This window comes from Triturus cristatus, chromosome 5_2 (genome assembly GCF_964204655.1).
Source record: "Triturus cristatus chromosome 5_2, aTriCri1.1, whole genome shotgun sequence".
In the NCBI taxonomy this organism is placed as follows: Eukaryota; Metazoa; Chordata; class Amphibia; order Caudata; family Salamandridae; genus Triturus; species Triturus cristatus.
Genome location: NC_140588.1, coordinates 1,091,913,730 through 1,091,926,960, shown reverse-complemented (window position 1 = coordinate 1,091,926,960; position 13,231 = coordinate 1,091,913,730). Strand labels below are relative to the sequence as shown.

Sequence of the window (13,231 nt, the reverse complement as noted above, 5' to 3'; positions counted from 1 at the left end):
ATAAAATATTTACCACAACCTGTTTTCAGGAAATGTCCCAGGGCTGAATCTAGGATCCAGTCCTGTGGTAACAAAAGTAATCTGAAAAGTAATTAACTGCATTTTACTTAAAAAGCCCATTCAATTGAATGTACTATACCTGCAATGTGTTGCAAACTGCTTTCTTAAAACTGTAACCAAAACCAGTACAAGTTATACTGCAATTCTGAACTGTGTTCATACAAGTAAATTACGACTGAAAAGTATTTATATGCTTACCTGTACCAGGCTTGCTTGGCTCTAGAAATAAAACAGTATATTTTTTATACAAAACAATTGGCCTAGAGTTCAGTTCTTGAGTGTGTGAGACCATTTGCTGACTGAGTGTGTGCAACAAATGCTTTACACTGTCCTCTGATACTGCCTTACTGCTCGACCAAGCTACCACTTTAGAGAGAGTAAGGTTCTATCTAACTTTAACCTCTGCCAAACCTCTGGAGACCCTTGGACTCTATACACACTGTACCTCACTTTGGTGCAGTATATATAGAGACAGTTTCTTACAAGTATCCCGACAGTTTTTTGGCCTGGATGTCTATAGAGAGATTGGCATCCATTTAGATCCCAAGGCTCTACACCACAGGCGGGGCAGTAGGGAACAGGCCAAGGCATCCGGCCATAAATGAGTCTGGTTCACTACCATCACGACTTCGGTCTTCTCTCCATTGAGCTGCAGGCAGTTTTGTCACATCCAGTTGAATACCTTGAGATCGTCAGCATACTGATCTGACCAAATGCCAAACCTTCTTGGAGACAGCTAAGCTGGATGTCAGCGAGAAGCTTCTCAAGATCACATTAGAGGTATCAGCCACACCGTTTCTGATGCTATGCATCTCAGCTGCTTTCAATACATTCAATTCATAACAATACATTGTTGAAGCACCTATCAGAATCTTCCCTCACATGACTAAAATCTTTTCTGGCAAACAGAAAATTGCAGGAGGTCAAACATGGAGCAATCACCCCGATAGTGGCATTTGTTTGTGGTGCATCTCAGGCCTTCAATATTCATAAGAAGTCATTCCATGATTTGTTGCAATAGAGACTAGGGTTTCAAATCTATGCAGACGACACTCAACTGGTCTGCCACCTAACTGAGATCTCCATCCCAATGCCCGGCATGTATGTGCATTAGTTACACTGTAAAAATGGGCATCTTTATGATCTAAAACATTGGTAAACTAAATTCATATACGGGTCAATGTCCTTAAATTCACGTGGGCAGGGTAGGAGGTAGACTTCTGGAAATTGAGGCAACCAGCTGGAATCCATTAACCTTAGATCTGAGTAACAGCCTTGACTTGGAGCAACTGAAGAGAATACTGAAAACGTGTGTGTGTTTAGGCTCCTTTTCATTCCTGGCCCTGGCTTTGCTCTTGAACTAGGATTTCGATATATTTTAGTGCGCGAGAGATATCTCTAATATTTTGTTCATGTCAATGTATTGCCTCCATTTCATATACCATCATCACAAACCTGTCTGAAAACCACTTTGACTTACAATGGTCATGTTACACTATTACCCGGATATATAAGTAATCAAATACTTATAGGAGGGGCAATCTACTAACTTTTAGCAGAACTGGACCACAGAATACTTTGTTCGTTCAAGTTTTCCAAACAGATTGTTGCTGAGCTACTGTAAGAACGAAGCCATATTTGGACATTACCCAAAAAGTCATTCATCAAATTACATCGCATACTGTGGGGTTGAGAGAAGACTCATTACTCCCGACAGATTTCCTCTATTTATAGCAGTAAGAAGTATCATTTTCAGGGATCAAACGTGTTGGCTGGCTTGTTTGAAAACACCACCAGAAATAAAGGTACTTTGAAGAAAACACTAATCTTGTAGTACAGTGAAAAATGTTTGTGCGTTATGAATAACCTCTTTACTCAAAAGTTGATACAATGATAGTTTAAGTGTATATCCCACCCAACTCATAGTTGATAAATGTTCCTAAACGTGAATTGTTTTTTCTGGTACAAAGCAACGCACTGCATCCTAGGTATTTTATACAATGTTATTTTCTTCTGAACCTAATCATTTTTCTTATCTTTTGGATGATGGTGGGTAGCAAAAATACAATACATACGTCCCTCTTCCAAGAGAAACGCAAAAGTAAAGCAGACATTCAGAGAGAAAACAGATGATGAGAGGTACAACTTCAACAAGATGCATTTGTGTATCCTGGGCAAGCCCAGCCATACAGGTTTATTGAATCTTGGCATTACAAAACGCATTTCCCTGGGTAATTACAGTTACCAGCAGAAGTATGATAACTAGGCACGTAATTATTGCTATTCAGAAATCAAGGCACACATCAAAGCTCACAGACATGGAGACAAAGAAGAGCTCTGCATAGAGAGATTTCAAGTACGGTAAGTATCCACAGTCTCACCACGGACCTGCTCGCTCTCACTACGATAGCATCCCCTGAAGGCTGTTAGGATTCCTTGGGGTCAACCGAGAAAATGAGGACAAGAAAAGTCTCCCTCCCCCCCCAGAACAGTCTGTGTTGCTTCAGACAGTAGTGGATTCTTTCTATCAACACATCTTCTGCTAAACCATCCCCACACCAATGGTTTTCAGATGTTAAACATTTCAATACTATCTATCATTTGTTGGCATTTTTGAGATGTAGGTATTTTGGGAATCTGTCTAAAAGATGTAATCTGGCAGTACCGTTGCTAAGTCTTCTATCAAAACTCTGCTGGTTCCAATGCTTTTCTCTGAACGCCAAAGTACAAATGAAGTTGACTGATGGGTTTGAAACAGAATTCCCAAAATATGCCAGAGGCTCAGTGGACCCGGCTAAATCTCACCGTGCAGAGGAGGCCACCTTTCTTACAATGAACAAGACAACAGTTGTGTCGATGTAGGTCACACACAAAATGTTTCTACTACTATTCAGGACTGACTTCATCTCTCACACCTATTGCACATATATGGAAAATAAAACCTAGTTTGCTCTAAAATTCTATCAAGCATTTTTGAGCACCAAATGCCTGCTTAGGAAAAACTAATAACTAATAGTGGACTGGTGACATTGGCCTAAAAAGTCATGTTCTGATAGTTGAAGGAAACCAGGGCAGCTATTTTCGAGTCATATTCTGCCATATGCGTTCCCCACCTGGCCCACTGACCAATGGTGATCTAGGACAGTGCTTTCAGCCTTCTTTGCACTCCAAGACTAGGTAGTGTTTCCTCTTGCTGTCTTTGGTCAGATTTGTGTCAGGTGTTCAGATAGAGATCTTCTGGCTTGCCGTTCCCTATAGTTATTAGACTTGGTTTTAAACCTGTAGTATGGGGGACGGAGCATCAGTTACTCTAGATTAGCACAGTTTATGACTGGCATCCTGTAATACTATTTTATACTATTAAGTAGTGACTGCTGTTAAATGATAGTGAATGCTGTTTGGGAACGTGGACTCTCTATGCTCTTCCAGTTACAAGCAGGACTCCCCTAGGCTATAGAGAGATCTCTACACAGGACTTCATCTTGTGTACATACACATTTCCTTAGTGTATTAGATGGGTTCAGGACAAGCTTTCTGTTGTGCCATCTTCTAAGTGCTCTGTCACAACTAATGTTTTAGGAGTTGTGTTTTCATGCTATTTCATTCTTTTTCACCAAACAGGCTTTTGAATACCTGTTCTCTTGTAGGTCAAAGACATTTCATGATGCTTACGGACAATACTTCTATTATGAGATTTAAAAACTTTTTTTTTTTAATTAAGAAATGGTCTTTTATAATTACTACACTTAAATAACGTTTTCTTTAGAGACAGGTCCCATGATAGCACAGGTTGTATTTACACTGATCTTCCAGTCTTTTCACTGACTGAAGTTTTAAGTAGCGTATTGGCACATTATCTGCTGCAGTTTGAAGATACATTCCTGTGGCGTTCTCACCTATGGTTCGAACACTGTCTCAGAAGCTCATATCACTTGGGTTCAGCCCCCTCAGGCTATAGGTTTAAGGTTTGTACTCTCATAAGAGAAGAATTAGATTTCTTGTCATTCAGAGTCATGAGATCTTAGGTCACAGAGGATAAGGGAGACATTCAAGTTAATGACACTCTCTGGTTCTTGTGAAGATGAATGCTACTTAAAATGACTCATTAATGCTCTCTTTCTAAATGTACTTTTCCAGTCCTCCTAAAATAGCTTTTTGTCATGTTCCAGCAATGGTCCCTTTAAGATTTGCCGAGGACTGTTTTCTAAACATGCAGCAATCAGTAGAAATAGGAGACTCTAGACAGCTTCTTGTTTACTGCTCTCCTTCGGAACAGGGCAAAGGTAGCACTGACATCCGGGACATCCGGTCTAGATGGTAAGCTTTAGACTTGTTAGAGCTATACTGAATGCAGTTCTGTGTACTGCTCGCAGATCATTCTTAATCCGTAAGCGACGTCAGAAAAAGCACAAATCTGCCATAGGGGTGTTAATATGGCGCTCCTTTGGTCACCAGCCTCAGGGAGGTAAAACGAATATCAACCAACTGAGAAATGTTGTCTGATTTCAATTGGAGAATACTATTATCTACCAGTTGTAAGACCTGTAACATTTATTCATCTACCATCTCCGTTTCAAACCTTCTGCACTACTCCCAGGGGAAAAACGAGCCAGCACACAGCTTTGTAACAGACAAGGCAACACACTAGGAGGCCACCAAGGCCTTGTTTTCACCATAAAGGGAAAGTGCGTGTGTATGTTTGTTCCTACAGTTTTGAGTATGCTGTTTATCATTACGTCTCACTGCTCACATTAGAGTAACAGGGAATGGGTCTTTAAGTTTCAGAAGATTGGACCATATATTCAAATATTTATGATTTACAGCCACTGTCAAATATGTTTGGGTTTAAAATGTATCAGTGTGGTAAAAGATTTTGTACCATAAGAGGGCACGTGACCGGTTATTGCGGTTTATTCATCCTACTGATGTCACTCACTCACGGAGCTCTTTGGTCACATTCATCTTGGATGGAGTAGGGGCATGTCTCATTTAGTACTTCACTGGTTTACGCACAGGTATTGTCTCTTGCTTGTGTTACTGCAGCTTAGACATCACACTTCGCCTATATCCCATCCCACTGTGTTTAGGAGAGCCCAATGTGTAGCACTTCAGCCTTCATGCCATGGTTCACTTGTTTCTGGGAACGGGTATCTTTCTCAACCCCTTTCCATTATGATCCATCACTTAAGGGCAGCATCTGTCGACCACAGCTCGACTGTCCTTGAACACAGCCTCAGCAACTGGGCTTGTATTTAGAGACAGAGCTTTCCACCACCGTTCTTTTTAAGGGTGAGCTACAATGTTCCCCTCTTCATTGTAGACCGCAAATGGGAAACTTGCACATTCCACCCATTACATAGAGCCTCTTTTTACTTGCCTTGCAGTCCTCAGAGACAAGCCATGTAGCCAACCCCCTTTTAAGGCTAAGAAACGATGCTTCAGTGGCGTTCTCTTATCGCCATGTCATCCGACAAGCAATCTTTACAGGCGCGGAACGGACCCCTGCTTCATCTGATGGCTTATCGTTCAAGCTTCTACTCCAGTCTTCTGGTATCTAAAGCTAGCGCTTCTGCTGCTCCCTTGAACGTGTGTTTGGTGTCAGCGATTACGCTCCTGCTTCTTACTAATGACCTTTAATACAGAACCCATCACTGTCACTTTCTCACCACCCCAAATCATTTCTAAACACCACCCAACCGTGCCGACCTTTACCCCTAATGGACACCACGTCCGCATCTTAAGCTAGCCCCAGACCATCAATACTTTGGTTCTAAAATTGCTTTATCACTCAAATGTTTAATGTTCAGTATTGTTCACAATGATCAACGCAGATAAATGAGGTAATTGTGAAGCTGTCTCCCACATTAAGCTGTCTCTAAATTGCACAGAATCTTCATGGGTCTGGGCACTTCACTCTACCTTCAGCTCACAGTAGCGTCTGAAAATGTCCTTGTTGAGAAAATATGTTCAGCAGCGTAATTCCACTCGGCTCGTGAACATGCGGTCAATTAGGCCACGGGTATGGTTAGCAGGACAATGGTAGATGGCACAGTTGTGCATGTCATTATGCCACCATAAACAGACTTTACAGAGCTACGGGTAGGATCCTTATGCAAGCCTGGAACCAAACTGGCCTAAGAGGACCTGGAAAACTAAACGGGATCTTAGCAGCGGATTCACTTGAACTAAATCTTACCATAAAAGGAAGGAGATAATGCCTTCAGATTCAGTGGCGTGGCAAAGGCATTTGCCGAATCTCCGATTGCATTTGGCTCGCTTTGCTTCAAACCTGAGCTTGTAAAGGGATGGCCTTTGTCTAACCTCATCTTGTAGCCCAGAACCTGGCTCTAGGCATTGGGACACACTAGAATAATGCTAAACTTAATATGAAACTTTCTGTGATCAAGGTGGGCCTCAGGAGGGCACTCTTGCGCCTGCATCTTTATGGCTAATAACACCAATGATATTCAAAGTTCCAAGGAAGTTCTGGTCTGTTTGGAAGGGGGTGGGAGGAATCCAGGTGCTGCTTCTCCTTCAATTTCCTGAGCCAGCACATTTGTATGCTTCTAAACACCCTTTAGTACACAAAGGGTCTAGATTACAGCATTTAAATTGCACATTTAAGCTGCATGATAACAAGGAGACCAGTTTTCCAAACCAGTAAACCTATCCTGCAAAAAGCTTGAAAAAGGAGTAGAAACATGAATGCACTACAGTAAACCCTTCCAGTACAAAAAAGCACTAAGCAAGAAAAAAAGGTTTATACATGCTTTCATTGCAAAGCCCTGGAATATTTGCTGACCAGAAGAGCTGCGGACGTTCCTGAACAATGCTGTACCAGTGGCTATCTGCGGCACACCCTTCTCTTTTCCACATTTCTAGATGATTCCAGTCTTAGGCAAACATCCAAACCATACAGTTCTACAGAGAAGGGTGGCCCAAAGCCTTCTGACGACTGCCGCACAAAGAGACTGCTAACAAAGTCCCCAAACTTGCACCCTGTCTTGCCAAGGTTTTCCGCACCAGTAAATGTTCAGTGTTAGAAGAAGGCACTAAAGCAGAACGCACTTTTTGGAGTTTTTCTTTATCACAGGGTTCATAAAGGCACGTACAGCTTCAGCAAACACCTCCCGCACCCCCTGCTGGTTCAGCGCAGAGCACTCCAAATACTTCACCGCTCCAATCTGCCTGGCAAGAGAGTGCCCTTGCTGGGGAGTAGTTGGCGCCAGGTTTTGTTCTTTTAGCTTCTTTACTGTATCTGGGTCACTTCGGAGATCACTCTTGGTTCCCACTAGTAGGATGGGTACATTCGGGCAGTGGTGGGAGACCTCTGGGTGCCACTTGTGACGGACATTAGCATGGGATGATGGGCTCCCAATGGAGAAGCAGATTACAAAGACGTTGGTCTGAGGGTAGGAGAGGGTGCGGAGACGGTCGTACTCCTCTTGACCTGCAGTGTCCCAAAGATTCAGGCTGACAGTCCGCCCATCAACAGTCATCTGGGCGCTGTAGTTGTCGAAGACGGTGGGGATGTATTCCTCTGGGAAAGCATTGGTGGTGTAGCTGATGAGCAGGCAGGTCTTCCCAACAGCTCCATCTCCGACCACGACACACTTGATCGTCTGCATTCTTCATCAAGGCACAAAGGTCACCTGAGCAGCACCTAATGGGCAAAAAGTCAGGGTTAGACACAGGTATCAAATGGCATCACTAAAACGATATCTGGCTGGCAAACTCTACAATGTAACAGTTGTGACAATATATGGTCAGGCCAATGTAAGCATAGCCTGATATTCTGCAAGCCATCCTTCACCACTGCAGAGGTCATAAGGCTCTGAAGGTCGGGAGGGATGCAAAGTGAGCCATGACAAAACCAATATCCATCTTGAAGACTATGGAGAAATCGGCCACAGAATACAGAAAGTCTACTGAACAGTTAAAGATTGCACATCCATACAGGGAGCAGCCACAAGGACCTACTTACACAGGTCATCAAAGATGTCAGATGATATGCACTGTAACTGTGGATGATTAACACAATCACAATGAAGTGGACATACACCATGTGTTTGGCATTTTATATATCCAATCATTTGTCAGTCCACTTGAGAATTTCTCTAAAGTCTCAAGTGTGGTCTAGCTTAATGTTCTTTCTTCCTCAGATACGCAGCCACGGAGGCTATGCTCTTTGTGAACATTCTCGTGGACGATTTGAGGCCCAATGGGAGGACTTTGAATTGATAGTTTGATAGTGATGACTGGCCACTTCAAATCGAAGACATCTTTGTGCTTGGGGTGAATGGGAATATGAAAATACGTTTCTACAATAGACCTACAGAATGCATAATATCCTTTTAGAATGAGCTATGAGATGTCTGTAAAGTAAAGTGAAATGTTTGCTTCTGGAGAAATTCATTCAATTAAAGAAGATTGAAGATTAGCCTTTATTCACCCAATTTCCTTTTCGGTGAGAAAAAAGCATACATAGAAACCTACATTTCGTTGGGAACTGGGGACCAATTCTATTGCTATCTTCTTTAACTCTCTCTGCTTGTAACAGGCGTAAAGGGTGGATGGGGTTTGTTAGATGGGAGATTTGGTTAAGGTTTCTGGACGAACTCTAGAGAATGGCCAAATTGAACAAGATCCAGAGCACAGCTGTCAATGTTATTTTTGCCACTGGTTGAAGTAATAAGAGATCTTCCCCCTACAGATTTGTCTGGAGCAGGCTTCTCCAACATGTAGCTCTTGCGACACCGGTAGCATGTGTGTGTGCAGTCCAGCTACTACATTAGAACCTCTTGCTTGGTTGAATTAATGTGTGTAAACCAGAACCGACTGGGTGTACTCAAGATGAAAAATGTGCGTATTTTCAAAACTCACAAGCTGTTTGGAGAAAAATGGCCGAAATTCCAAATTATGTTTAATCTGATGTTTGAGTAATAAATCATGTGGCATTAAGGAGACTTAATACTAATGTTATAACCAGAGGCACTGCAGCTGTGGCTGTTATGCATTACCAATGGTGTGCCTAACAAAAAAAGAAATGTGTCCTTATGTAACGTAACTGGTGCTCATGTAGAGCGCTCTGATGCCCGATACCTTCGGGTCAAGTTCGCGCTATATAAAACTCCTAAAAAAAAAATGTTTGAGGTATTGAACATTGACAAAGCCTTTTCTACCTTATTTCTGCCTGATGCACTGCTGAGGTGATGCCTGCTAGTAATCTTGCATACGACGGCCATAAATGTAATCTTGCATGCGATGACCACGAATGTAATTTCGTCTGAGGTGATCGCTGCTAGTAAGCCTGCGTACGACGGCCACAAATATAATCTAGTCTGAGGTGATCGCTGCTAGTAATCTTGCACACGACGATGACAAATTTAATCTAGTCTAAGGTGATCCCTGCTAGTGATCTTGCATACGACGGCCATAAATGTAATCTGTTCTGATGTGGTCACTTTTACAACATTAATAATATTAACAGCTTGGGACGATTTTCATTGCCCCAAAACAGCTCTCATTACAGAAAAGTTTGGTGACCCTTGGTCTGAAGATTGCGGGTCTGCCGTCGGAAAGCAGTCACTGATGTCCTGACAGCTCTTAGCTTTTAGACTGGTGGGCATCGCTTTTACGAGGTACCTGTCTGACGTTGGAGGTGGAGCTTTGTACTTTGGGGTATACTGATGTGGATAGGATTGCCGAGGCAAATTATGTGGGTGGTATCTGTAGTCTTGAAATCTGCCTCTGGATAAGTTCTGATGCCTTCCCCTTGCTCCTTTTTAGGTCTGTGGTTGTCACTGCTTTAAGACACTTGTGATCTCGCTGTATCCGTATTGGATTAAACGAATTGAAGAGCCTCATTAACAGGGCATCCAAATAAGGACATGCCATCATAAGCCATGTGTGAGAAGTTGGCCTGGTATATGCTGTTCACTAGTTCTAGTGACCACCTTGTACCATGCCAAGCAACCCTTATGGTGTGGTTGTAAGTCAACCTTTTCGGACTAGCTGCCCTAGTGGTAGCGTAGGCTAAGCAGTCTTTGAGGCTAAACTCGTGATGCGTGTTAAGCAAGCTGTTTTACCAATAGTAACCCCCTTTTATACCAATGAAAGGACACCACACAGATATATATTCAAAATATATATGTATTTATTTCTCAAAGTAACCCCTAGTCTCTTTATGAGCACAGGAGCACAAATCGTCAAACAAGATTATCACAGAATACACAGAAGTTGCACTTTATATGGATAGGCCCTGGTGGCCACTCGAACCATATACTAAAATAGTGGTATAAGTACCACGAACAGAAAAGGGAAAATGCCTAGGGCCTCTAGAATCGCTGGGCCTACAAGGAGCTAACTTCAGTTAGTGACCAGGAGGTCCATAGGTTTCAATGGGTGCGTAAAAAGTACAAAGTTACTGCAAAGAGGATCTTCCGGATGGGCTAGGAACTCAAGATTTGGAACACAGGCACTAGAGATGTAATACTACACTTGGGCACCGGAGTGCCAGCTTTACCTTACCCACAGGAAGCGGGTGCATAGGCCTCGAAGTGCGTCGGGTTTCTTCTATCTGTTCCGTGGAGCCTGAAGACAAAGATGCTGCAGGCGACCGGCCCGGAGGAGATGCAGTGGATCCAAGGGTGGATCGGAGATGTTGAAGACCTGTAAGCAGTGGGGACAGTGTTCACAGTCACTAGCCAGTGACCGGCGTGGCACCAGGTGGGTACCAGGCGATGTCGGGTGCAAACAGGAAGGAAGGTGTAGCTTGTCTCCGCAGCCACGTGGTCCCTGAAGGTCGACGACGTCCAGGAGTCGAGTCACGAGCTGTCCCACGCAGGCTCTCTCTGTCGGCGGTGTCGGCGACTTGATCGAAGCAAACAAGCCTTGGCAAAAGCAATTGTTGTAGGAAAGGAAATAAGCTGATAGCTCTGACCAGCAAGGTCAGAGGAACTGCTCCTTTGGAGGGGAGCAAGGGCCAGTCTGGAGCAACCAGACCAGCGGTGTATTTCGTAGAGTTCGTCGCCAAGATGGCCACTAGCCAGCGGGCCAGCAACCGGTTAGGCGCGTTGAGTGGCAAAATGCAGAAGGGCCCCACGCAGATCGTGGAGATGCTGGAGGGCTCACCTTTGGTGCAGATGCTGCTCGAGGGTTGGGCTTCTCAGATCCCAAAGCACAACTTGGAGGGAGCCTCGGTTGTTGCACTTGTCAGCTTGTCGTAGTCGTTCCAAGATGGCTGGCTCCACGTGTCTCGGTGCCTCCACGGGTCTCCTCTTTTCAGGGACTGTGGATCGGGCGGTGAGAGGTCTGGAGGTCCAGGTCTTGTCGGTCTCTGGGCTCGGGCTCCGGCGGGAGGCGGCGGCAAAGCAGACGTTGATTCGCTGGATGGTGCTTGCGTTAGCAAGGTGGTCACTCCCTGACCACAGGGGAGATTGGCTTCAGTCCTCTGTGCGGCAGAGCGTCGAAGTTCCCGTCTTCTTCTTAGTTTCAAGTTGATTTCAGGATGTCTGAAGTCTTAGGACACAGCTCCTACCTTTAAGCGGATTCTAGGGGCCGGACTACCTGCTAGGTCCCTCCCTAAGGGTGGGACCAGGAAGGGGGGTGGTTACACCCCCAATCCTTTGTCCAGCTCGCCCCAGGCCCGGGACTGGTGTGCCCCAGGACCGGATTGAACTGGCATATGCACCGAGGCTCCTTGTGAGCCTCAGGCATGTCTGGTTTCTTTCAAGCCCTACCTGACCAATACACAAAATCCTGTCTGGGGTGGTGCACGCACCTCCCCTGGCAGGAAACCCTTTGTCCACACCTCCCAAGCTGGAAGGACTCCCAGCAGCAGGAGTGCAGACTTGTGTCTGTGGTGGCAGCATCCATTTTGTGGAGCTGAGGCTATGTCTGATTTTACCCGGGTTTCAGGTACTGTACATGTCGTGTCCCTCTAGAAGGGTGGAATGCTAACCCCGTCGGCAGAATTGGCGAGGGGTTAGTATTCCAATTCGTATGACACCTTACTCGACATGTTTTGATAAAGCCAAACCAAAGTTAGCATTTAACCGCGAGGTTCATAATGCACTTAAGAGTATATGGTATGACGATATCTGGAAACAGTAGAAGGAAGTTGTTCCGACCACTGCAGACAGGCTCAGCTCATGCCAGAGCACCATCTCACATGGAACCAAGCACTCTGCCTTCAGGATTGTTAAGGCCTGCCATAGGAGTGACTTATAGGTTACCAGGTGTCCCATTTAAGGTTAGGTATAGGTATACTACACCTAAGTAAGAGGTGGTTACACCAACTTACCCCAGCTGAGTGATCAGCCAGTTGTGTCAGATTTGTTAGGCCAAGCCTGGGGTGGCATAATACATGCTTCAGCCCCGGGCAGGCCTTGGGTACACCAATGCCCTGGGTACCTAGTGTACACTGGTACAGGGGCTGACAGGGTGATCCAACCAATTGGGTATGTACCTAGGGTACATGGAGTCCATTTTAAAGAGAGAGCAGATAGCCTGAGAGCCTGAATGGCAGGATCTCAGGCCAACTAAGTCGAAAAACCAGCTAGACACTAGGCAAAAATTTGGGGGTAACCATAGTCAGATATCCACCTTCCTACACAACCCCCCCCCCCAAACGAAGGGAGATAAGGCTGACCTTGACCAGGTAAGCCTATATTGCCCAAGTGGCCATATAAGGAGGAACCAGCACTGGCATGGTTACCCCCTGTCTCATGGTCCACTAAGCAATCCCTCACCCTAAGGGTATCAGAGGGTCTCCACCATAGGGAATCTCTACCTTTGGTGTGTCTTGGCAAAGTAAAAGGCTGGTGTTGAGATGGAGTACTGAAGTGAGTGTCCTCAAAGTGAGGCCTCAGCTTCCTCCAATCATTTTTCACCATGGATGCCTTTCTTTCCTTAACTGAGTTGCACTGTGCTCTCAGGGTCAGCCTCTGGCTACCTAAAGCTGGAGGCTGGGTCCCTTGTGTGGGCTTACTGGAGGGACAGGTCAGGTTTGGGGCCCTAAGGTCCCAGGTTTGCCTGTGCCCAACAGAATCCCTCTGGGGGAGGTCCCTAACTACCAGTAAAGGAGATCCCTCAGGAATGTTTTTACCCATCACCTGACTAGGGCTATTAGCCAGGCAATCCTCATTCTTTTGATGGGGGGGTTCTTGTG

The 13,231-nt window shown here is 44.8% G+C and overlaps 1 protein-coding gene across 3 annotated transcripts in view; it reads right to left on the bottom strand.

Moving 5' to 3' along the window:
- Window positions 1-2,216: 2,216 nt before the first annotated feature.
- LOC146829739 (rho-related GTP-binding protein RhoG-like) overlaps window positions 2,217-13,231 on the bottom strand; it is a 64,820-nt gene continuing 53,805 nt past the window's right edge. For all 3 annotated transcript variants that reach the window (XR_014962289.1, XR_014962290.1, XM_085608460.1), the window contains one exon: window positions 2,217-7,723. Coding sequence is in view for 1 of the 3 variants with exons in the window: in XM_085608460.1 (XP_085464586.1) it covers window positions 7,113-7,688 (576 nt within the window). In the remaining 2 variants the exon portion in view is untranslated. The remainder of the gene's footprint in view (window positions 7,724-13,231) is intronic.